The 24111-nt window shown below is 41.8% G+C and overlaps 3 protein-coding genes across 3 annotated transcripts in view; 2 read left to right on the forward strand and 1 right to left on the reverse strand.

Annotated features, from left to right (window-relative positions):
• The window catches only part of LOC104965286 (phospholipid-transporting ATPase ID-like), a 718806-nt gene that overhangs the window by 218348 nt on the left and 476347 nt on the right, over nucleotides 1-24111 (reverse strand). The gene's annotated exons all lie outside the window — the stretch shown is intronic.
• dynll2b (dynein, light chain, LC8-type 2b) lies at nucleotides 4935-6751 on the forward strand. The gene is made up of 3 exons (XM_010793511.1): nucleotides 4935-5043; nucleotides 5721-5865; nucleotides 5969-6751. The coding sequence occupies exons 2-3, from the start codon at nucleotides 5734-5736 to the stop codon at nucleotides 6104-6106; spliced, it is 270 nt and encodes an 89-aa protein (XP_010791813.1). The 5' UTR covers nucleotides 4935-5043; nucleotides 5721-5733; the 3' UTR covers nucleotides 6107-6751.
• heatr6 (HEAT repeat containing 6) lies at nucleotides 8236-20464 on the forward strand. Its single transcript, XM_010793510.1, has 20 exons — nucleotides 8236-8556; nucleotides 9311-9418; nucleotides 9525-9665; nucleotides 9752-9867; nucleotides 11094-11208; nucleotides 11375-11473; nucleotides 11594-11755; nucleotides 11837-12075; nucleotides 13075-13249; nucleotides 13659-13865; nucleotides 14172-14271; nucleotides 14582-14955; nucleotides 15039-15161; nucleotides 15305-15391; nucleotides 16440-16574; nucleotides 17041-17163; nucleotides 17256-17380; nucleotides 17852-17948; nucleotides 18699-18903; nucleotides 19247-20464. The coding sequence occupies exons 1-20, from the start codon at nucleotides 8254-8256 to the stop codon at nucleotides 19816-19818; spliced, it is 3606 nt and encodes a 1201-aa protein (XP_010791812.1). The 5' UTR covers nucleotides 8236-8253; the 3' UTR covers nucleotides 19819-20464.

Genomic DNA, 24111 nt, shown 5'->3' on the forward strand with positions numbered 1-24111 from the left:
TTATTAATCAATTACAAATTAAATTACAATTTCAAGAATCTGCAAATAAGGAGGTCTGTCCTCATGAGCAATGTAAACAACATTGTATCATTTAGATACCAAAAGTACAATATATTGAACACTGTGCTGCTGTCATTTCCCCCTAATGATAACCTGAGATGGTGAATTATAACTCACAATGAAAATTGTTCAGGAAAGTGGATATAGAGTAGACATGTAGAACTAGATAAGCTTACTATAAGCCAGCCTTGTCTACTTATTAAGGAAAAGTGGGAGGTTCTTTTTAATGAACAGTAGCTTCTCTGCTTTATCAGCCATAAGTCTGTTCCTCTTCTCATCAAGCACATGAGAGGCAGCGCTGAACAGTCTCTCGCTGTCAGTGCTTGTGATTTGATCTTACTCCGCATATTTGTCCGGGTGTTTTGATTTCAAAGTGGTGGAGTAATCCTGAAGTGGTGAAAGTCTTTGCAGTTACACCCCCTCGAGAAATGTCAGCTGAACACGTTTTACAAATCGCAATCCGCGCCTCTTTCTCTGATATTTTTAAATATCTCCAAGCGGCAGACATGTTGGCTGTGAGCCAGCCGCGAGCATGGTCGAAAGCCGAAAGGGCCTTTTTAACAATTTTCGACCGATAATTTTCGGCGGCCGAATATTCGGTGCATCCCTAATTTACAATTTAGATTTCCTTTCTCAGGACATGTACAAAGTTCATTAAGAAACATTTTTCTTCCGCATTTCATCCGTATAGGCCAGTTTTTTAACTTGATTGGGGACGTTGTGCGTCTATTAANTTATCAGCCATAAGTCTGTTCCTCTTCTCATCAAGCACATGAGGCAGCGCTGAACAGTCTCTCGCTGTCAGTGCTTGTGATTTGATCTTACTCCGCATATTTGTCCGGGTGTTTTGATTTCAAGTGGTGGAGTAATCCTGAAGTGGTGAAAGTCTTTGCAGTTACACCCCCTCGAGAAATGTCAGCTGAACACGTTTTACAAATCGCAATCCGCGCCTCTTTCTCTGATATTTTTAAATATCTCCAAGCGGCAGACATGTTGGCTGTGAGCCAGCCGCGAGCATGGTCGCGCGCCGTGCTTGTCGCCGCGTTTTGATTACGTCATCACAACAACACGTTAGCTTACCAACGTAACCCTGTTCTCTGACATTCGGTGATATTTTTTCGGTGCTAGAACCCTTTCGGCCGAAAGGGCCTTTTTAACCATTTTCGGCCGATAATTTTCGACGGCCTAATATTCGGTGCATCCCTAATTTACAATTTAGATTTCCTTTCTCAGGACATGTACAAAGTTCATTAAGAAAACATTTTTCTTCCGCATTTCATCCGTATAGGCCAGTTTTTTAACTTGATTGGTGACGTTGTGCGTCTATTAAGCTGATCTAAATGTTTGATTGGTAACTTTTGGATTTCAAAGGGATTCTGAGGATGCTGTGTACGGACGTGACGGATATGACTACGATGGCTACCGCCTTCGTGTTGAGTTTCCTAGAAGTGGACGGGGAGGGGGAGGAGGAGGAGGAGGCGGTGGCGGTCGTGGTGGTGGTGGCGGAGGAGGAGGTGGAGGAGGTGGAGGTGATGGTGGACCTATGGGAGGCCAGAGACGAAACCATGGTCCTCCTTCCCGACGCTCGGAGTACAGGGTTCTTGTGTCAGGTATGTGATGTTATCCTGACTCTGCAGGTTGTTTATCTCTTAAGTGTATTTGCCTATACCTAAAACCATATTTCCTTTTCAGGTCTTCCTACCAGTGGAAGCTGGCAGGACCTGAAGGATCACATGCGGGAGGCAGGTGATGTATGTTATGCTGATGTGTACCGTGATGGCACCGGGGTAGTGGAGTTTGTGCGCAAAGAAGACATGAGCTACGCTGTCCGTCATTTGGATAACACCAAGTTTCGTTCTCATGAGGTATGTCAAGGTTATCGGTAATAAAAAGTACAAATGTCCCGGGACTACATTTTATAATTGTTTTTATTTTTTTAGTAAAAAGTAAGTATGGGCCGGGTCATCAAATTGTTGCCTTATTTTTCAGATTGATGTATTTTGCTAAGAAAATGGTGAACTACACAAGTTATTCAAGTTAGTCTTGAAGTTGATGTCTGATTTGGGTATTGGTGTAGCTGATTTAAAATGTATGCATCAAGGCACTGGTTCATGTGTTACTTCTGCAACTTCATTAATATGCACTAAATGTACAAATGCCGTTTTGGATACAAACTCAAAGAATGTATTATGACTGCAGGTTTTTCCCCCCCTATCTCATTTACCGGAGTCTCATGTATCAACTTCCACATGCTAAAGTATGCTTATTTATGTGTGTGTGTTTAGGGAGAGACTGCCTACATCCGTGTGAAGGTGGACGGTCCACGCAGCCCCAGCTATGGTCGTTCTCGCTCTCGTAGCCGCTCTCGTAGCCGCAGTCGTAGCCGAAGCAAGAGCGGGTCCCGTCGCAGCAGAGGATCTCCCCGTTACTCCCCTCGCCATTCCCCTCGCCACTCCCCTCGTCGTTCCCGCTCCCGCACCTAGGTCCACCCTAACTGAAGTAATGGTGTGCCCAGAGCCGCAGGAGGAAATCTTCAAGTCACAACAAATCCCGTATACTCCTCACGGATCATCTCATACACTGTCTTCTCGTGTGTTCCCTATCCCCCCAATTTTTGTTGCAGTTTTCTTTTTTAGTTTTCTTTTTTGTACACGGCTCTGTTTCACTCTGTCGTCTTTCTGTCCCCCCTTTCATTTTTTTTCTGCTAACCATCTCTCACCTGTTTCTGTGATATTTCTTCTACTTGTCCTATTACACTTTGTTGTGTTTCCTTTGGAAATATTTTTACTTCTTTTAAGCATATACTACTGTCCTTTGACCCTATTGTGTGTCTCTCTGTAGAGTTCAGAGGAACAGGATAGGATGGGAACAGAGGAAACAGTTCATTTTAGGATTAACAGGAGGAGGAGGAGGAGTCAAATATGGCACCAATGGTATGATGGCTGTGCCTTGTCAACTGTGAAATCTGCATTATAAGGCTGTTCAGTTTTTTACACACACTTGACAATAGTGCCGTTGTTGAATGTTTTCAGTTGTAACACGTTCTGTATACCACTTTGTATTTGGAGATCCAACGCTTGTGTTTTGCTTTTTGCTTTTGCCTGACTCATAGCCTCCAAAGTAAATATTAGTGTTTTTGGGACTGATAATAGAGGGGTTTTTCTCAAAGTAAATTCCCTGGTAGATGCATTTATTGACATTCTGTCTTGGCATTTTCTGAAGGTGTGATTCTAACTTACCTCCTTCTCTTTGGTTCTGCTGGTATTCTGAAGGTTTGGACTGGGCTCATTGCCCCCCCATTCCGGAGCCGGATCAGGATTCAGGATCAGATCAGGATTAGGATTAGGCTTCAGGATGGATACATGGATCAGGAGCATGGGAGCATTTTACCGGGAGAGGATCCTGACCCCCGGCCCTGTCCACATAACCCCATCAAACTGGAAATAGGGAAAAATTCAAACCAAATTGGCTTTTAAATAAAACAAATATTTTTTTTTCCATTTTGGCTGGGACCTCGAAGACACAATTACTGGCGCCACTGTGACGAGTGATTCATTTTTCAGAATTTTTTTTTTTTTCCAAATTATTTAAAAAAAGAAGAGCAGAGCGCAGCTCAAAACCAGGAGGAGGGCTGGGAGGTGCAGGATGGAACCGCACGCTTAAGGAGAGTGGTAAATAGAGGGCGACCATTAACAGCGGAGGAGGGAGGGAAGAGGGAGGACTGGGACGCGACAAGGGAATGTGACCTTAATGTGGTTTGTATCTTTTTCTTAGGTCAGTGTTATGCTGCAGATGATGATTTCTGAATTTCTGAAGTATAAATCTCCAGTATCCTACAGCTTTATTCTCTTTTAATAAAACTTTCAATAACGGAAGACAAGTGTTTGTGTTGTTTTTTCCCAGCTCATCTGTACAAAATACTGAATGAACATTTGCCCACTGCTCTATTTTAATACCAGTTCCTTGAAGACTGGAAATGGTTTTAGAGTGCCTTTTCTGTCTATCTTCATTAATTAGCACAACACGATAAAATGTGTAGTCTTGAATCCCTCGATTAGCCTTCATTGGTCATGTATTTATAAATATATTATATACAGAATATGAAACGCAATCGGTAACTTAAGCAAACACGAGTACACTGTTTCCTTAACATTGACATGCAGAAGTCCTTGGAAACGATTTACCTTAAGCACAATTCAAATGTTACTTTGTGAATAATTTTATCAATGCATTGTGTGCTTAAACCAAACCAGTAAAAACACAACATGCAATTAGACTTTATATCCATCCAAAAGACTGGAGTAGGGTTATGTTTGCTTGAAGTGGGTTAGGATTAGGGCCGCCTTGGCTCGGCTCCAGGAAGGCAGAAATTGATGTTCATAACGTCATCATCGTGCAGAAAGTGGAAATTCCATGTATTTTGTAACAACTACTAAATGTTCTCTTGATTTTTAAAGCTAGGTGCATTACCTAAATGTTTAGGTCTCTATTTGCCATTTGGGAATGGATTCTCATTTAAAAACTAAATAAAATGAGTTAATCAATGAGAGGCACAGTGCCACCATGTGTAATACATTTGTTTAATATTATTTTGTAGTAATATGCTTTAGGGTCTATTTTTAACTGGCCCGGGATTAATACATTAACAATAACCTCCTTTTTGGGGCCTAAGAGATAAATAACGGTTTAATGCAAATTATGCAGAACGATATCGATGAACCTGATTGGATCAATCACTTTCTCTCAGGGAGGGGGTGGGGGTTGAAGGGTTGAACACAATGCATTCTGGGTGGAAACAAAATGCGGGCACTGTCCGCAAGTGAAAAACGCCGTGACCAGGGTGGAGGCTTCCCTGCAACCAATGAGAAAGCAGATGCGTCCTGAAGGGCGGGGCAGATACGCATGCTTTCTTTGCATAAATGAACGAAAAACAGTGCAGCTACCCTAAACGTACAACAAACAATTTACCTTCGCGGAGAGACGGTAAGAATAGCTGCATGTGTAAGAGGACGCTTCGCTGTGTGTATTTTTATTAAAACCTGTGCCCTCAGAGAGGAGAGGACTGATTTTTCTCTTGATAGCATGCTAATCTTGCCTGAGCCTCCTCTTGTGTTTGTCCTGAGAACCTGTATCTGAAGGCTCCTACCACCTTCTTTGAATTGTTGTTTGCAAATCTTACAATTTGAGTTGTTTGATAGATGGATATTTTTTTATATTTGAGGCAGGTAGTAGTGGTTTGAAAGGTTGATTCTCAAACGGAATTTAATCAAAGTTGTAATGCTTTCAGCTGTACAGTCCAGGTCCAGATATGTATGAATGTCATGTCAGCATGTACTGTTTTTATGGCTCTCTGATATGTGCAAGCAGAAACCCTGGTGTGTCCCACAAACCCAATTTTCTGAAGTGTCTATAACGGCTCTAAGAATGATCCAGAACAACTCTTGAGTTTGGGGATCAAGATTCTTCCTCCAGTTATCTACCTATCTAGTTTATTGGTTTGTAAAATTTAAGAGTTAAGATGAGACTGGCAATTATCCAATGTAAATGGGATTTTATAGCTTGTGTTAGCTCTGATGTATAGGAAACAACAAGGCTCACTGTTTGCACTTGAACGAGTGTAAAAATGTCTCAACTTAATTTTTTTTTCTTCTCTTTTGCAGCCAAAAAGCCAAAATGTCTGACAAAAAGGCTGTGATAAAGAATGCGGACATGCCTGATGAAATGCAGCAGGATGCAGTGGACTGTGCCATGCAGGCTATGGAAAAGTACAACATTGAGAAGGATATTGCTGCTTATGTCAAAAAGGTAACTTGGATCAATATCAAATGAGTAATACAAACATTTATTGAAACTGTTTGGGAATGGCCTTTAATCTTTGATATACTAATTGTCATTGTCCCCCCTGCAGGAGTTTGACAAGAAGTACAACCCCACATGGCATTGCATTGTTGGGAGGAACTTTGGCAGCTACGTGACGCACGAGACCAAGCATTTCATTTACTTCTACCTGGGCCAAGTGGCTATACTACTGTTCAAGTCAGGCTGAAATTCAAACATGCCCCCTTCGAAAACTACTTTTAATTCAGCCCTTACTAGTTCTGTGCAATGCTGTACATTCACAGACATGCCTACCTCCTGGTTTCCTGCTTAATTCAGTCTGTTATAGTTTGCCACCTACAACACTACCACCATAGGTGGATGGCGCTTAAGTCATGCCTGGACTGGTGAAGTGTCGTTCATAGAAAATGCCAATTTAAAACTACTTTCCATTCCAGCGCTCGGTCAGCATTTTCACATCTGACTGAATCATGACTCATAATTTCCGCTTATTATTTTTGCTGTGCATTGATGCACGGATGTTTTGTACATTGTTTCGTATGGATATGTTGTAAAATAACTTATTTTTCATGGAATTAAAAAGAGCAACAGAGTTTTTGTTGATGACTTTAATTTTCAGTATTGGCTGAGGTTGAATATAAATTCCAAGACTGTTGCTTACTAATAATAAAGAAAACTACATGCCAAGAGATTTAAGGTTTTGAACATTCCTCTTTCCACTTCAGTTGTGAATCTTTACAATGTTAGTGCTGTATATCTCTGGAATGTAATTTAGTGTGCAGTCTGGTATTGTGATATGTTCAACAAGTTGAGCACAAAGCAACTTTGAAACAGTAAATTTGTTCAAAATGTGTATTCTGTCTATGCGTGCCTTGAATTTGTCTCACTTGCATTAACTAAGGTTGAATCTGATCACAATATTGTGAACCATGAGATCTCACTTTTGTCTCAGCGGTACAAACAATGCAAATTTTCTTTAACATTAGTTCTTACAAATTCCTGTTAAACAGTTTACAGATGCCTTGACGTATACATTTTAAAGTGTGTGCTCTTGACTCACATTACATTTATCTGATATCTGCAGTGAATATGAAAGCTTAAACTACCTTAACTGCAATGAAAGAAGACTAAATCATGCTTATTGCATACTAGTCCGAGCTGTAGTAAATAAACAACTACAGAAATAATTTCTGTAGTTGTTTTACTACTTCTCGGACTAGTGCTACTGCGAGTTTCCAGTATTTGTCAAAGAAAAAAGTTATTTAGTGTTGTGCAATGGCTTTAAATACTATAATCACTGTCCTGTGAGCAGCACTTATGTCTAATAAGTGAACTTGCCCTTTGTTACCAAGCATTTTCAGGCTGAGACAAAAGGGTTTTGTTGAAATTTCAGAACACAAATGAACACTTCATCATTCAGTTGATCAAAAACATTCAACATAAAGTGTGGAGATGCATCATTTTCACTGGGGGGGAATTATCATTTGAAATTAGAGCTGTGAGACAGATTTTGTGGAGTAAAAGTTGCATAACGGGAATACATGATTACATTACTTAACTCAACTCAGTAATATTGAACCACAGGTTTCCAATTCCCACTAATGTGCCATTTAAAAACAACACGTGTATATATATATCGCTTTTTAAAATAGCTGTTATGATGGTATATTTTTTGCTACATATTTGTATTTCTGTGTCTCTGTATCCACCACTATTTCCAAAGCAATTAATTCCTCGTAGGCTACGTTTAAACCTACTTGGTAATGAAACTGATTCTGAATCTCATTCTGATATATGTACAATAGGCAGTCGTTAAAGAAATTACATAACGGTAGTTCATCTTAATTTAGTAGTGTAGTAATAGTGTGTGATGCTCTCAACCCGATTTGCATTGCACAGGACAGCTACGTACGGCAACTCAAGTAAGACATTTGACACGGCGGCGTTTCGTAAAGAAACAACTTAATTTCACGATTATTTGACTCCTTTAAGTGGGTTAAATTAATTCTTAGAATAAGTCAGAAATTGATTTAACTTCTATTTGAAAGCTATCATACTGGAGACATATTTACTGTAAATGTATGCAATAATGGCATTAATAATTCATATCGAATTCTTAACTGTGAATGTCTTCCATTTTATTTAACATTAGAAATGTATTAGTCAGGCCAAACTTTCTCTTTTGAGATTCCTGGAAAAAGGGAAATAACAAACATTTTTTCATTAAAACCAGCGCCATATAGGCGATATATGGCGCTGATTAAAACGATGTCAACTGTCCTACTTGGTTTGCCGTACGCAGCAAATCGGGTCGTCAGTCAGTCAGTCGTCACATCACTTCCGCGATAAAAAAAGATGGCGGCTCAGAGTGAGTCTTCAGCTGCACCAGCATCCCTCATGAGTCGCAGTGATGTCCCTGACTTCCCCCCGGTGGCTCTGTCCGCGGAGGCCGCCCCGTTCACCCCACTGGGGACCAACGGTTGGCGGCTCGGCTCCTCGGCCGACGTGGAGAAGCAGTTTTCCCGCTGCGCAGCAAAGCTCCGAGCCCTACGAGCAGAATCAGGCAATCTAAAAGATGAGCTCAACTTGCTGTTCGACCAGCTGCTGTCCGAAAACTACAACAAAACCTTCGACCCCACTATCAACATACCACCAGAGGTAACTCTTACTCACTTTGCTCCTAGTGTGCCTCAACTTTCGTGGGATACTGAAAACGTCCAACTACTGCAACTATCTTTCGATAGGAAAGTAGGAGGTACTCCCGAGCAGAGGTGGGAGAATCCTCAGATCTTGTACTTAAGTAAAAGTACCAGAATGTAGGAATACTTTGTTACAAGAAAGAGTCCTGAATTTAAAATGTTACTAAAGTAAAAGCACATTCGCATCTAAATATACTTAAAGGACCAATAGTAATCATTATGCACATTGTCCAATTTTGGAATCATATATTATATGTTTTTTGTACTCAAAAACATACTTACTCAAGTAAAGTACAAGTATCTCGAAATTGTACTTAAGTACAGTAATAGTAAATTAACTTGATTACTTTACAGTTTACACCACAGCTCCCTAGGAACCGACCAGTATCACCTTGTCAACGCCATACACCCTAGCAACCACCTTGGCAACCTTACAAAACATAATGGGAAACATTTATTTCTCACTATCACCAAAATAGTACTAATAATGCCTGCACAACTTGGAGAGATATTTTCTCTGTTCCCACTGGAATAGCGTTGTAATACTAACTGCAAACTAGTTTTCTGCCCCCTGAATGTTATTATAAAAACGTTTGTCTTTTGTATCAAATTTCTACCCAAGTACAAAATGAACATGTGTTAATCAGGATTATTTGTTTCTTTGCTGTTCAAGACCTTCTCGGTTGTGATGAGCCTCTTATTTCCCATTTCAGGACGTGTGCAATCTGCTGAAACATGTCAGCGGTCTTGTGCCGCTGAGTCAAGAACATTTAGTCGTCAAACTCTGCCAACTGGTACATCATCTGCTCAATCAGCTAAAGGTAACAACTAGCCTTAATTAACAGTAGACCTTATTCCTCTCTATGTAATCACCTGAAATGTACTGTACTTCTTTGTCCTACCTTCTCTTCTCACTGTTTATTTAAGGTAATAATGGACGAGCGAACGTTGAACGTGTTGGTAAACTACACCATTAATGCACTGAAGGTGTGCAGTACATGGACACACTCTGATGTCCTCCTTGCACTCTCCACAATAGTGTATGGAAATGGACCTCAGTGCCAACAGGTAGATATTTATACAAGCTTTGTCAAAGGGTATTCTAATGAACGGTAATTGCCTAATATTAACCTTGAAATTATTGTCATTTATAGCACCTCAGTGACTTGCTGGGTGAAGATGGAGTCCTTCTGCTGTATAGTTCTCCATCCCAGACAAATATGGAGTTACGCCGTGTTGCTCTTACCTGCATGGCCAACATCTTTTTCAGGTAGGCTTTCTCATTGTCTAGCTGTCCGGCTCTAATCTTGCTGGATTGGTTCACTCACACCGCTTTATTAGCATTTATTTTTGGATGCAGTTGGCGGCAGAAAAAATCTCACTATCACTATCTCCACTATGTTTACTAGCTGGTCTCAAATTGTGTACGGACAGCTGGTAAACATAGTGGAGCCTTTAGCAACGCTATTAAAGGACAGATATTTCCATCAGGAGTTGGTAAAGATCAAAAACTGAGTTAAAGGTCTCATGTCATGGCCATTTCTACTGATCATAATTCCATTGTTGAGGTCTACTAAAATAGATTTACATTGTCCAATGTTCCAAACTCACATTGGTTTCTCATACAGCATCTCTGTATAGTGTGTATTCACTCTCTGTCCTACACGGCTTGTTGGAGCTCCTGCCCCCCCCTCCCTATGAGCCCACTGTGCTCTGATTGGTCAGCTCGCCCACTCTGTTCTGATTAGTCAACCACCATTACAGCGGAACATCAGTGATTATGTGTTACCATGGCGTTTGTTAGCAACCAGAAAATGACACCAGTAATGACAAACAGATGAGAATGCTGCGTGGGGTGTGGGTTCCGTGTTGGCGGGACGTTGCGGGGCTCGCTGCTGGAGCGGACAGTGTGAGCTGGATTACTGGGGTCGTTTCCTGGTTGCTGCGTGGAGTCAGCGAGACACCGCGAAACTCACCTGAACTCAGCCTGAGCACACACACACACACACTCACGGTGCTCAGGCTGAGTTCAGGCTTAGTTCCGCGGTGTATTGCTGTCTCAGGCTGAGTTCAAGCTGATAAATCCGTGGAGCCGCAGCTGAGAAAAGATAAGGCTGAATGAGTGTGTGTGTGTGAGAGGAGCTCCATGGATTGGTCGGGTACGGGTAATAACCGGAAAAGCATGACATGGGACCTTTTTAAAAGAGGGTGAATATTCATCATTACATTTAATTTAGTCAATGTTCCTATCCAAGGTGAGTTACAATACGTCCACTTCGTAATCAATTGACCAGAAACAACTCCAAATGAGTTAATATCTCTCAAGGATATTGGAAATGTACACAAATTAACTTCCTCACAACTTAATATCAATTTAAGGATATGTCACATTTGCATTTAGAACTGTGTATGCTGCACCGAAGTGGCCAATGAAAATCTGTTATTGAAGTTTTCAAATTCTTGGTTGTTGTTCTCTCTGTGGTTGTATCTCTCCAGGTTCCCTGGTCAGCCACTGTTGGAGGATCAATACAGAATTATATCTTTCCAAGTTTTCCTGAAAACCCTGCATTCAACCAAACCACCCAACACCGATGAGCTCTTCTACTGCATGGTGCGTATCATTTGTTTGTTGCTGGCGCCCCAGTTGTTTGCCTATTTGAGCGGGCAGCACATAAAAAATAACAATAAAGATTTGTTTGTTTTGTTGAACATTTTGGGGATAGAAATGCCTTTTTTCATTCCCATGACCCGTGCCTTTTCATTTGTCCTCTGTGCAGGTCATCCAGGCAGCACTGAAGGGACTTCAGACTTGTCTCTCAGGCGGGAAGTGGAAGTTTGTCGGAGATGAGCTTGGATCCGTACTGGCTGCGATAAAGGTGCGCAGTTAAAGATTTTTTTATTGCTATTGCTTTTCGTTATTTAGTCTTTTTTCCTGCACAAACACACATGGCAGTTATAAATATATTGTAGTAATCATTTGTACATGTTTTCTGCAGAGGCTGATGTTTCAGGGGACACCAGGTGTGAGTGTCGAGTGGCCCGCTGTGCTTTACCCAGCAACTCTTCCTCAATACGAAGGAATCTCTGCATCAAAACCTGTAGAAGCACCAAAACCCTGTGAACCGAAGGAAGCCCCCGTGCCAGGCAGAACCTCAGCGGTAACAAACGATTTTTTTGGCATACTGATAAATCCTAATAAATCAAATCAGTCAATTAATGTTTTGAATGTCTTTCTGTAGAATAAAAAGAAGAAATCCAGAGGAAAGGGGAAGAAGACCAGCAGTGATGAGAGCAGGGGTGATGATGGAGAGAAGGATGATGGAGAGTCACCTCAGAAAGCAGGGGGGAGAGAGGGAGGAAGAAGGGAAGGAGAGTGCTTGTCTAAACCCTCGGACCCATCTCTCTACCCATCCTGGAAGACAATCAGTTCTGACTCCGAGTTTTCCGACCCAGAAGGCAGTGCTCAGTGCAAATTAAGGTACTGAAAGCCACTGCCCATGTCCGCCCTTTTGATACAAACATGCCCAGGGTGTCCGCGTGGTCTTAAAAAGTATTAAACGTTGATAAATCAATTTAACGAAATGAAGGCTATTAAAAAGTATTAAACGGCATTTTCCAAGGTATTACATTTTGTATCCTTTTTTCAATAAGTATATAAATTGTCCAAAGAGGTTGTATTCTACAGTCTGCCTGAATGTAATCATTGCGTAGGTGTGTAGTGTGATTCTGTGGAGTTTATTTATGGCATCCCGTTGGATTTGACGTCATCTGAACAAAACATCGCACGCACACTGCTTGATAGTGCGCGGAGCTCCGTTTACGCTGGTTGCTAAGCAACATCGTTATGGGGAAATGCAAGTCTGCGTCCAAATGGTTGGAAGATAAGGAGGAAGGACAATCAATACTGAATATAGTCAATGTGAGGTAAAGTGCGTCGCCAAGGTAACCGTTTAAAACTCAAAGTGGAGATGAGGTCTTAAAATGTAGGAAAGGGTCTTAAAAAAGGTCTTAAAAGGTTTTACATTTGACTTCAGGATTCCTGCATATGCCCTGTTTTATGCTTCTGTTTTTATTGCATTGCTACAAACATAAGACCTTTATTCTTTGTGTAAATGTTGCAATTTATCCCCCATTTACTCATGCCCCTAGGTTCTGTATTTGCTCTAAGCTTCAACAGTTTTAGTCTCATCTTTAGGAAGAACATTTCAGAACAAAACGAGTGTCCCGTTCCATCTTTGGAACGCCTTCAGACTTCCACGTACATAAAATGACTTTCGCTTTTTCTATCCTACTTGCCAGACGCCTCATTTAGAGAAGCACACCCATGTCCCTTTTGCATGTACATAGTCATATTCCCTATTATGTAAAGAACTTATGTCTAACGGTTTGATTGTTTACAAAGTGGATGTTATTTTTCTCCCTCTGAATGCTGACTGAACAAGTTAGAAATCATCTTTCATATTTTGTAATCTCCCAGACTCTACCACAGTCGTGTGCGGCAGGGCGCGCTGCACTGCCTGCTCACGGTGGTGAAAGGTGTGGAGAAAAGGACTCTGTACGGGTACTGGTCCTCCTTCATCCCCGACTCTCCTATCGGGAGGCCCACTCCTCTCACCCTCTTTACGATCATACTGAAGGACCCCTCGCCAAAGGTAAAACTTACTCACTCACTATGTCCCGCACACTGAGACCCTCAGAGGCATTGCTGTGGGTCTTTCCAAGGTCCAGGTTCAAACACAAAGGAGACAGAGCCTTTGCTGTCAGCGCTCCTGGACTTTGGAACGAGCTGCCCGAGGAGATCAGGACTGCAATGTCTGTCAGCTCTTTTAAGTCACTTTTAAAAACTCACTTTATTTGAGCTTTTATGCGATTTTACTCTGTTTTGATGTGAATATGATGTCGTTTAGTTCACTTGCTCTCCGTGTATTTGTATGGGAAAGCACTTGTGTGTTATATAAATATATATATTCGTTTATTATTATTATTATTATTATGTCCCAATTCTCTTGGCCATGTAAGACGGTAGCATCTGTAATCCTAACCATCTTCCCTCTCCTTCAGGTGCGTGCTTGTGCTCTCCCGGTGTTGTCGGCCATGCTGGATGGCTCCCGTCAGTTCCTGGCTGTGGCTGAGGACACTGCATCCCCTCGTACATCTTACACGCCTTTCTCCTTCTCGCTGGCAACTTCCGTCAGAGAACTGCACCGCGCTCTCAGTCTGGCTCTGCTGGCCGAGACTTCCCCTCAGACTCTCACGCAGGTCATAAAGGTAGGACAACATGCACAGTGTTCGGATGAACTCTTTTCCTTCTTAAGGCTTTCCTCCACTCTTATGGCTCCTGTAGTATCCTCTTTACCAGTGCCTGAACGTTTTAAACGTTTTATAAGAATGATTACTTCGATCAAATTGGTGGAATCTACTGCTCTGAACTTTGTGAACCAAACATTTGAAGCTGTACTTTTACATCTGTTTAAAAATTACAGTTAAATTAAACCTATTTTGATAACCACGGATGATACTGAAATCTGCTGAAACAGGTTTCTGCCTCTTATCTCCATCCTTCCTGTCTTTTAGTGTCTGGCGTACCTGGTGTCCAACGCTCCCTACCACCGCCTCAGACCGGGTCTGCTCAGCACGCTCTGGAAGCAGATGCGTCCCTATGTGCGCCACAGAGGTCTGTATTTCCTCGGTACACTCACAAAAGTTATGCGTAAAGGAAAAAACTGAATATATCAAAAACAAAATGGTTTAAAATGTTGGTTTCATAATACTGTTAGTATTTGGAAGCAGCTGTGACTGACACATCGATTTTTGATTAAGGGTCAGGTAAAACAAGTATTTTTTCTCCCTGCTCCATCGTGGGCTACAAAAAACTAAAGTGTACATGTTTTGTTTTATTATAATTGCCATGAGTGGAATAAACTAATTAAAAAACGGCACCGGTCAGTAACAGAGGATTATTTTAATATGCTTTCTGTCTTTAGATGTGAATGTCCGCGTGTCCGTCCTGACCCTTTACGGGGCCCTGGTGACGACTCAGGCTCCTCTCCCGGAGGTGCAGCTCCTCCTCCGACTGCCGGAGAGCAGCAGCAGCGGTTCGTTTACTCCCCAAGACTCGGCTCTCAGCTGGAGACAAAGAGACGGCGTGCCCTCGCCCAGCCGCACACCAGGCAAATCCTCCGTGAGGAGCTCGAGCACTGCTCCACGCACCCCGAGTGAAGAGGACGCCACCCCGCCCTGGCTGCTGCAGCTGTGTATGTCTCTGGTGACTCAGCCCAGAGAGGACCAATCAGACAGCGACGGAACAGGAAGTGGAACTGCTTTGGAGCCCTCCCCTGTCCGACTGGAAGCTCTGCAGGTGAAAGATAACGAATGAGACACAGTCACAAAAAAAACCTCAAACGGACATTTCTAAAATCTGAAGGTGTGGTTGTGTTTCAGGTCATGTCCTACCTGGTGCGCGGCTACTTCTCTCTAGCCCAGGCATGTCTGTGTGAGATTGGGCAGGTGAGCGCTCGCTGCCTCGGGGAGACGGACCCCTCCATACAGCTGCATGGAACAAAGGTAACACCCTCATAGTTACTTCATCAGAAATGACTTGGCTGTGTCTCTCTTATCTGCATCAAATGGTTTTTATAAGAATCTCCAAAATATTTATGAAATGACTGATCTGCTCGCTGATTTCTGTGCCATCGTCTTTTATTTAGTTACTCGAGGAGTTGGGGACAGGAATAATCCTGCAGTACAGATCAGAAAACAACGTACCTGAGAACTTGAGGGTCTCCATGAGCCAAGTAAGTACAAACTGTTTTGTATAGTATATATTTGAAGAGGCTTGACAAATAGTTGCTGTGGTGCCAGTCAAGATAGGCATGACAATTTTGAAAGTCAATGTTGAATCCCACAAAGGCTACATGTTACTTAAAGGGGAACCATAAAACACTTTACCCTCTTAACCAGTTCAACATTTATATCTTTATTTCACACATTTGAACAAATGTACAAACACAGGTATTTTAAATGCAGCAAAGCATAATATATTCAACCAGGGGCGGACTGGGGGGAAAAGTGGCCCGGGGATTAATTGACAGACAGGCCCACTTCATTGATAGACAGGCTCACTTAATGCGCGGCATGTTTCAGCCGGCCGGCCCAAATTCTGTCCACCAGCCCAAGCCCAATTTGACCAGCCCAATGCGACCCAAACCAGCCCTATTGGACGCTGCGTTAGACTCCAGAGGGTTAATCACAACACTGCTGATGGAAGGGAGAAGGGGGTGGTGGGTATTGTGATATCACTGATATGTGAAAGTGAAACTATCTGATAGATAGAACATAGGTAGCCTATCAAAACGGCCCAGCCCCGCGCCAACCAGCCCCCCCACACCCCACTCCCAGGGAGTGGCCGGAACACTGACCAATGTGGGCCGGTAGGATTTAGGCAAAAAATAATATATTTTTCCTTTCAAATCCGACCTGCCCTCCGGCCCACGCACAGCAGCGGCCCACCGGGAAAACTCCCGGTATTCCGCCCATGTATTCAACAGTTCAAATTATCCACTCTTAATCAAAAACCATAATTCACATGACGTCTCAGTTTTAATTCAGTTCAACAAACCCCCCCCCTTAAAAGAAATAGAGATGACCAGCTATACTATACTGTACATGACTCCCACAGGTCTTCTTACATTTGGAAATCGGAGGAGCAACATTAGGGCATTTATTTCTTGGGAAATATACACGGCTGCTTTAATTTATATTTTTGTAAATGTAAGATTTTTGTGAAAGTAACTGTGATATTTGGAAGTGTTTTGATTTCATACATATGTGGGCATGATATAGGTGATGCAGTTTTGGTCAGAAGTCCTGAGTGGTCCCCTGAACGGAGCTCTGCAGAGCGAGCAGCACCCCCCGCTGCAGAAGAGCGCCTGTGACACGCTGTCCTCCATCCTGCCGCAGGCCTTCGCTCAGCTGCCCGTGAGTTCTCCTTTGGCTTGTTTTTCATTTTTTAAGGTACAATCCAAAGTGTGGGAGCAACAACTTAAAAGTGGGGAATTTAGTTTGAATAGTAAATAACTGTTTGTACTAGTTTCAATTTTTTTGTATGGGTAATGGTTTGTATTATTATAATGTATTTTTGGACGATCGCAATGGGTTGCTTTGTATGGGTCATATGGTTACCTTACGATTGCTTTGGTTGTTAATTCAATTGTGTGGGCAATGGGTTAGGGTTAGGGGTGGGTTAGGGTTAGGGGTGGGTTAGGGTTATTTAGAGAGTCTGAAAAAAGTGATGACCTATAACCCACAACTACCCATTTTCCTCTTAATTCTTAAATAATCCCTGTCTTGAGTTTACTACGATATTTTTTCCTCTCACTCCAAGATGGAAGTCTTCTTTCCAATAGTGAAAGATCTCTCTTATAATTGCGATGTTATTTTTAAGGACAAGACGCAGCTGATGTGCATCACCGTGCTGCTGGGGCTGACGTACCGTGATAACTACCTGGTGAAGACTGCCGCCGTCAGGGCTCTGGGGGTCTACATCCTGTTCCCCTGTCTGAGAGAGGTACGAGTCAGACCAGCCACTGAACAAAATGAGTAACATCGGATCGTTGCACACAAGGAGCTGTTATACAAGTTGTGATTCTCTCTGTTCAGGATGTGATGTTCGTGGCAGATACAGCAAACGCTATCCTCGCTGCCCTCGAGGATCATTCAACAAATGTCCGTGCGAAGGCTGCCTGGTCCCTGGGAAACCTCACAGACACACTGGTTGTCAATATGTAAGAAACCTAAAGTGCTGAGTGAGTGGTATCAGGGAAATAAAAAAAATCTCATCTTGACAAGATTAAAATATGGATCTCATATTGATCTTATAAAAAACAGAATCAGAAACCGGTTTATTGCCAAGTAGGTTTACACATACGAGGAATTGCCTTGGTGTATAAGGTGCATACAGAAACAGTCAAAGAAGATCAATTGTAAGGAACGGAGCAAAAAAATTAAACAAATTATAAAAACTATGTTAAGAATATAATATCGAAATATTTACATGAAATATAGATGTACCTGTAAAGATATGTGCAGTATTGGTATGAAGTGGAAAGACGTGCAGATATAAGAGGAAGCTTTGTGTACAATGTGCAACATATCATCTTAATGTCAGAGAGAAGTTGTTTGATTCAAAACAAGTATGATATAGTATTTTGAGATTTGTATTTTTAAAATCTGTCCATCTCCTGTCTCTTTATCAGGGAGAGTGTAGGTGTGGACTTCCAGGAAGAGTTATCGGACATGCTGCTGCTCAAAATGCTGCAGGCAGCCAACCGAGCGTCAGCTGACAAAGACAGGGTGAGAGCGCTCACTCTTTACCGAGCAAGAGCAAGGCACACATTACGTGTTAGATACTTACATACTCAATACTGTGGGCAATCCCCACAGGAGCAATTTGGGGTGAAGTGTCTCAGGGACACAACAACATGCTGACTGCAGTGGGGTTTGAACCTGTGCTCCCCTGATCCGAACAACGCCACCCCCCCACACACACCATTTCAGATGTGTCAGATTTTAGTCAGCTATGAAAAACTGTAGTTTTAGAATCTGCTCAGAAAACAAAGACTGATGTTTGGTCAAAGAGAGAAAGCAACTGTGTTTTGATCGTTTTTATGTTGTCAAACTAAATGTGAAAATCTCTTAAGCTTATATCAATCACAGACCTTATTACGGCCATCTTACCTATTCCAAAAAAACATGGACTTATAAAAGCAAGAACTGCACATTTCACGGTTTTAGAATCTCTATTAACATAAACATGTTTTCTTAAAATATTTGTTTCTAATAGTTTTATTTTATTGGTCCTTTTCTTAAAATGTATCTTTGACTGTTTATGTATGCACCATAAACACCAAGGCAAATTCCTCGTGTGTGTAAACCTACTTGGGAATAAACCGGATCCTGATAAATGAACGTACACTTGCTTCATTTAACTTATAGTTTGACTGATTTGTTTTGATATTTCATGTTCATCAATATCTGCACTTCAAAAAGACATCATTTTTCGAGTCTTCTTTTTGATTGGCTCTCACGCTTGCTTCCTTCCAGGTGAAGTCTAACTCAGTGCGAGCGCTCGGGAATCTGCTTCATTTCCTGCGCGAGACTCAGCTGACCCGCTCTGCGTTCCAACAGCCGCTGGAAGACGCAGTGCGTGCTCTGGTTAAAACCGTCCAATCAGAGGCCACTATGAAGGTCAGGTGGAATGCCTGCTACGCCTTGGGGAATGCTTTCAGAAACCCAGCCCTGCCGCTCGGTAAGCGTCAGTCTCAACACATTCAATTGCATTTCATTGAGAATTGGACAAAACGGTGTCATAAACTGTCTCTTTGACCACGCTCCGACCAAGATGAGGAACATATTTATGTTTGGCTTAATGAGGGTTAAAATAGAAATGATCATTATTGTTTTGATTTCACACTGAATTGTGAATTGCATGAAATTACGAGATGTTATTTTGTTTGACTCCAGGAAGTGTGTGTGCGGACCCCAGGAAGAATAGCAAATCCTAATGCTAGTGCTAATGGGGAGCCTCATAAAGAATGAGAACAGTTATAAGAGAGCCAATATAACAGTTTCTGTTCCTTTCTTCCTCTTAGACTCAGCCCCTTGGTCATGTGACGCGTTCTCCTCCCTCTGCCATGTTGTCACTTCCTGTAAGAACTTCAAGGTGCGGATCAAGTCTGCTGCTGCTCTAGCAATCCCTGCAAAGCGTGTCTGCTATGGCGACTCAGCGCGCTTCAGCTGTGTGTGGCGTTCCCTGGCCACAGCGCTGGAGAACAGCGAAGACACCAACGACTTCTTAGAGTTTCGCTACAGCGCCAGCCTGCGACACACACTCTCACAAGCCCTCCTACACCTGCTGAGTGTCAGCGAGCCGCAAGACATGGCCGGACTCGGGGAATCGCTGGCCGGGGAGGAGGGGGGGGGCATTAAAGAGCATCTGATCAAATACCTGAGAGCGGAGGAGGGAGGAGGAGAGGCGGCAGAGGGGGAGAAAGATGCCGCGGGGGACAGTTTCACCCCCCAGCAGAGAGTTGGAGGTGTGCAGCAGACCCTGATCAGACTGAAGGAGCTGCAGGCTGAGGGAGAGGAGGGGAGAGGTAAAGAGCTGGTGGTTGACTTCCTGGAGGATTTGCTTAAGACCTGTGAAGAGCTGGGAAGTGTTTGATTTCTGAGATAACAAGGACTGCTCTCTCAGGTTGGACCGGCCAAACATGGAATCACAAACTAAATGTGGACTGGAAACAAAAATAAATAACACATTTGTTACAATGTGATCTTAGGAATCCACAATTAAGCGCAAGACTGTTTTAGAAAACCTGTTTTCTTAATGTACATTTCAAGCTATTTGAAATGTTGCAGTGCCTTTTATATCTCTTCATTTATCTAATTGCACTTGCACTCTTTATTTATTAACATGTGACATACAAAGACATGAAGTATATTTTTGAGAAGAAATTAATATACAAGTATTAATGATTTCATTTTTTTAGAGGCGAAATACATTTGTGTTTCATTATTATGATATTTTCAATCGTAGACAGTTTTGTCTGATTACCTACCGTGCAACGTGGTTCCAATTAACATGAATTGCATTGTTTTATTATTAATCACATACATGTACATCTGCCACTTTGAAATATGTTTTCTGTAAATGAAATAGTCTTAAACACCCATTGATTCCAACAATATTGCCGTTAATCTTTTCATCATCACGAAGTTCACTACATTGTCAATGTGAACACAGACATGGTGATGCTGACTGGACTAACCGACTGTATTTAATAAAAAACAATAAATATTGTGACTTCCCACCATCTGATTTTTTTTAATACAAAGTAGGTGTCGATGTCTGAGAAATATTTGAACTGCTCTGTCTTCCAACATGATATTTTCCTGAAGTTGTCTTCTGATTTTAACACTAAAGTGAGCAAGCACTTACCTACACATTTCACTATCTAACTTGAAATACTGTCAATTCATCTACCTATAACATCATAAGAAATAACATAACACTTATCTCAGATCTCCTATGGATAGAATTATATAAACATCCTGGTTGCTTTGAAGGAAATATGGAGAAATGTGATTTTAACTTGTCAGAAAGGTTGTGGAAAAGATGTAAACTGAATAGAAACGAAATATTGCTGACAAAATGTCAGGAGAACAATATTAAACTCTCCATAAAAAGGAGGGGAAAGGCGAAGTACATCTAATTGTCAAAGTTCACGTAAATAAAAGAAAAAGCATATTTTGACACAAACATTTACACTCTTGAACGCAGCCTGCAGAGGGCTCTAGCGTTCAGAGTTGCTGGTCGATCACCCGGATGTTGACTAGTGATGTCTGGATGAGGACAGAGCTACACGCTGCTGCAAAAATGGACGCCTTCGAGTTGTTTCGAAAACTCGGAGCTGGAGCTAAATTTGACCTGAAGAGGTTTGGTCAGGACGCTGCAAGGTTTAAGGTAAACTGGACATGTTAAGCTAATGTTATAATAGACGGAAAATGTTGAATGATAATAACACGAGCCGCGGTTTTATGTATGTTGGCTAACCCATCGTGAACCTTTTACTACAGTGTTTGTATTTTGCGGATATTTCTTGTTGATATTCTAACCCTAAGCAGTTTGGGTGCTTTAATCTTCAATATGAGAAGTGCGACAATTTGTCACACAAGTGTATTCTCGATTAACAATGACTGTACTCGTGTCTGTTTTTACAGGGTGCCAAATCTCACGGAGGGGAAGCGTCTGTAGATACTCTCTCTGCTATCGATTACTTTGGAACAGCACAAACCAATGGATCCAAGAGCAGAGCTGTAAAGGTGACTGAGGATAAAAAGGATGATGGAGAAGAGTGTGAGGCGGGAAGTGAAAGTGGAGATTCTGAAGCAGGAGGTAAAAGAAAAAAAAGGGATCAAGAGAAAGACGTGAGGACCAAAAAGAAAAAGAGGAAAAAAGACCAGGTGGCAGGTAAATGCTTGTTTGTTTGTTGCTCCTGAACAGATTAGGAATAAACAGCTGTATTTTTAAGACAAACTGTAGTTGTGTACATGTGAAATGTCATTAGTGTATAATTGAGAGTGACAGAAAGTTGGTAATGTAGAACAGAAAAAATGCAGAATTGTATCAGTAATTACCGTTACTATACTATGTAACAATAATATTGTTTAGTTAGAAAAAGACTGCCACAATTATCTAAATCCAACATATTTAATATAATATTTGTGATAGTAGTTTCTTTCTTCTAGTATTACAAAGTGACGTATACTGTGATTTTATCCATGTCGCCAGATCCAACTTGGCTGTTTTCAATGTGTTTATTAATTAAGATTTCCCATCACAGCAGTGGTATGTGAGGACATTTCTAATGAACTTGATGTCAGAGACTCACTGCTGTTCCCTGTCTTCTTCCTGACTGTAGCCAAAGACACAGAGGGGAGCGGCATCACTTGGACCTCCTCATTGGACAGAAAAGTCCAAAACCTGTCGACTGATGGGAAGGAGAAATCCTCGCTGAAGAGGCTGAAGCATCTTCATCAGGAAAAGGTGAGCAAAACTTGCAGCACAAGAAATTGAAAAAGAGATTATGATTCGATTTAAAACATATTCCTATTAAAATATTGTTTTATTCTCTATATTGGGTAAATTGATTTTGCCTTTATTTGTTTTAGGTGAATCTCATTCGCTCTCAACACCGTATAAATGTGCACGGCTGCGACGTACCGGACCCTGTGTGCACGTTTGAGGAGCTGCAGTCAGAATATCGTCTCAGCCCGCGGGTGATTCAGAACCTCAAGGAAGCCGGGCTGAGCTCCCCGACGCCCATACAGATGCAGGCAATACCGCTCATGATGCATGTGAGTACACACACACACACACACACACACACACACACAGGATCAGTGGTGGGTAAATAATGCGTGAGGACTAATGTGCGTCTGGTTTCTCTGTCAGAGTCGAGAGCTCCTGGCTTGCGCTCCCACAGGATCCGGGAAGACTTTGGCCTTCTGTCTCCCGCTGCTCGCCCACCTGCAGCAGCCCACCAACCTGGGCTTCAGAGCTGTGGTCATCTCCCCCACCAGAGAACTGGCCAACCAGGTACACACACACACACACACACACACACACACACACACACACACACACACACACACACACACACTGGTCTGTTTGCTTTATGCCCGAGTCCAGTGTCCTCCTAAATAGCAAAGCAGTCCAGTTTTTGGCATTTCTACTTTTATCTTTAATTTGTATTTTATAGTATCCATCAAAATCATTGTTCTTGCACAGTTTTTCCTATTTAATGACCATCACTAAACGTTAGCAGTACCCCCATTAGCACATACCTAACAATAAATTGCGGTTTCTGTTATTAATCTGGTGACTTTTACTTGCTGTGTTATTTTTGTTAATTTGTTTAAATTCTCTAATAACATACAGCATATGTATTAGCCTCCAGGTTTGAATCCCTAGTGACTACAGTGGGTGTTTCAGCTGCTCATTATTTTGATTGTTGTTGACTTGTCACATATATATTTGCATGCATTTTCAATCCGTTGTGTTGTCTTGTGTTCAGACCTACAGAGAGCTGCTCCGCCTCTCAGAGGGAGTAGGATTCAGAGTTCACATAATAGACAAAGCCTCTCTGGCAGCCAAGAAATATGGACCACAGTCAAACAAAAAATACGGTAAGAAATGGAAAACGTTTCCACAGACAAATTCAAATGTGATTCGCCTCCCCTCACTGTTTATCTCCTACACTTCTGTGCAGATATACTTGTCAGTACTCCAAACAGACTGGTCTTCCTTCTCAATCAGGATCCTCCGGCCCTCGACCTCAGCAGGTAAGAACATGTGTTGCTCTCTGGAGAGGTTTTTTTCTCATGAAGGTGCCCCACGAAGATGTCTTTTTAAATCAACATAAATTGTGTTCTCACTAATGCTCATGTGAATCCTTGAGATCTAACACACCTGTAGTTTGCATTTGATTACTTAGACAGGTTCGTACGGTCATTAAAAACCTTGAAAAGTCATGGAATCAAAATGCTAATTCCAGGCCCTGGAAAAGTTATGGAAAACAATATTTCCCAAAGTTTTGGAAAAGTCATGGAAATGTAACTAAAGTTGCATCAATATGCTATTTCATACAGACTAGAGATTGTCCCAAGTATGTGAAAAAGTTTGTTACTAAAAGTTACTGAAAAGGTACGGTACTAGGAAAAGAAAGTACACCGATCCTTCGCGACGAGCGGGTATAAACTTTTATAGCCCTTATAAAAATGTTTGTGTCAAACGTAAATCGTGCAGAACCCGAATTGGTGTTAACCTGCACCTAACAATTGTAGAGAGTGGCGCTTTAGACGCTTCAACGGTAAAAAAAAAATGCAAAGTAATGATATGCTATGTCATGAATAATAGTAATTATCAATAATGATAAAGCCGCTTAATTATTTTATA

This window comes from Notothenia coriiceps, unplaced genomic scaffold, assembly GCF_000735185.1.
Source record: "Notothenia coriiceps isolate Sejong01 unplaced genomic scaffold, NC01 NC01_scaffold00037244, whole genome shotgun sequence".
NCBI lineage: Eukaryota > Metazoa > Chordata > Actinopteri > Perciformes > Nototheniidae > Notothenia > Notothenia coriiceps.

Bases quoted from the DNA above. Each gene is read 5' to 3' on its own strand.
- dynll2b (XM_010793511.1), top strand. From the start codon at position 5,734: ATGTCTGACAAAAAGGCTGTGATAAAGAATGCGGACATGCCTGATGAA. The intron at 5,866-5,968 runs GTAACTTGGATC...TCCCCCCTGCAG, and splicing joins TTGCTGCTTATGTCAAAAAG to GAGTTTGACAAGAAGTACAA.
- heatr6 (XM_010793510.1), top strand. From the start codon at position 8,254: ATGGCGGCTCAGAGTGAGTCTTCAGCTGCACCAGCATCCCTCATGAGT. The intron at 12,076-13,074 runs GTACTGAAAGCC...GTAATCTCCCAG, and splicing joins AGTGCTCAGTGCAAATTAAG to ACTCTACCACAGTCGTGTGC. The intron at 14,272-14,581 runs GTCTGTATTTCC...TTCTGTCTTTAG, and splicing joins TCCCTATGTGCGCCACAGAG to ATGTGAATGTCCGCGTGTCC.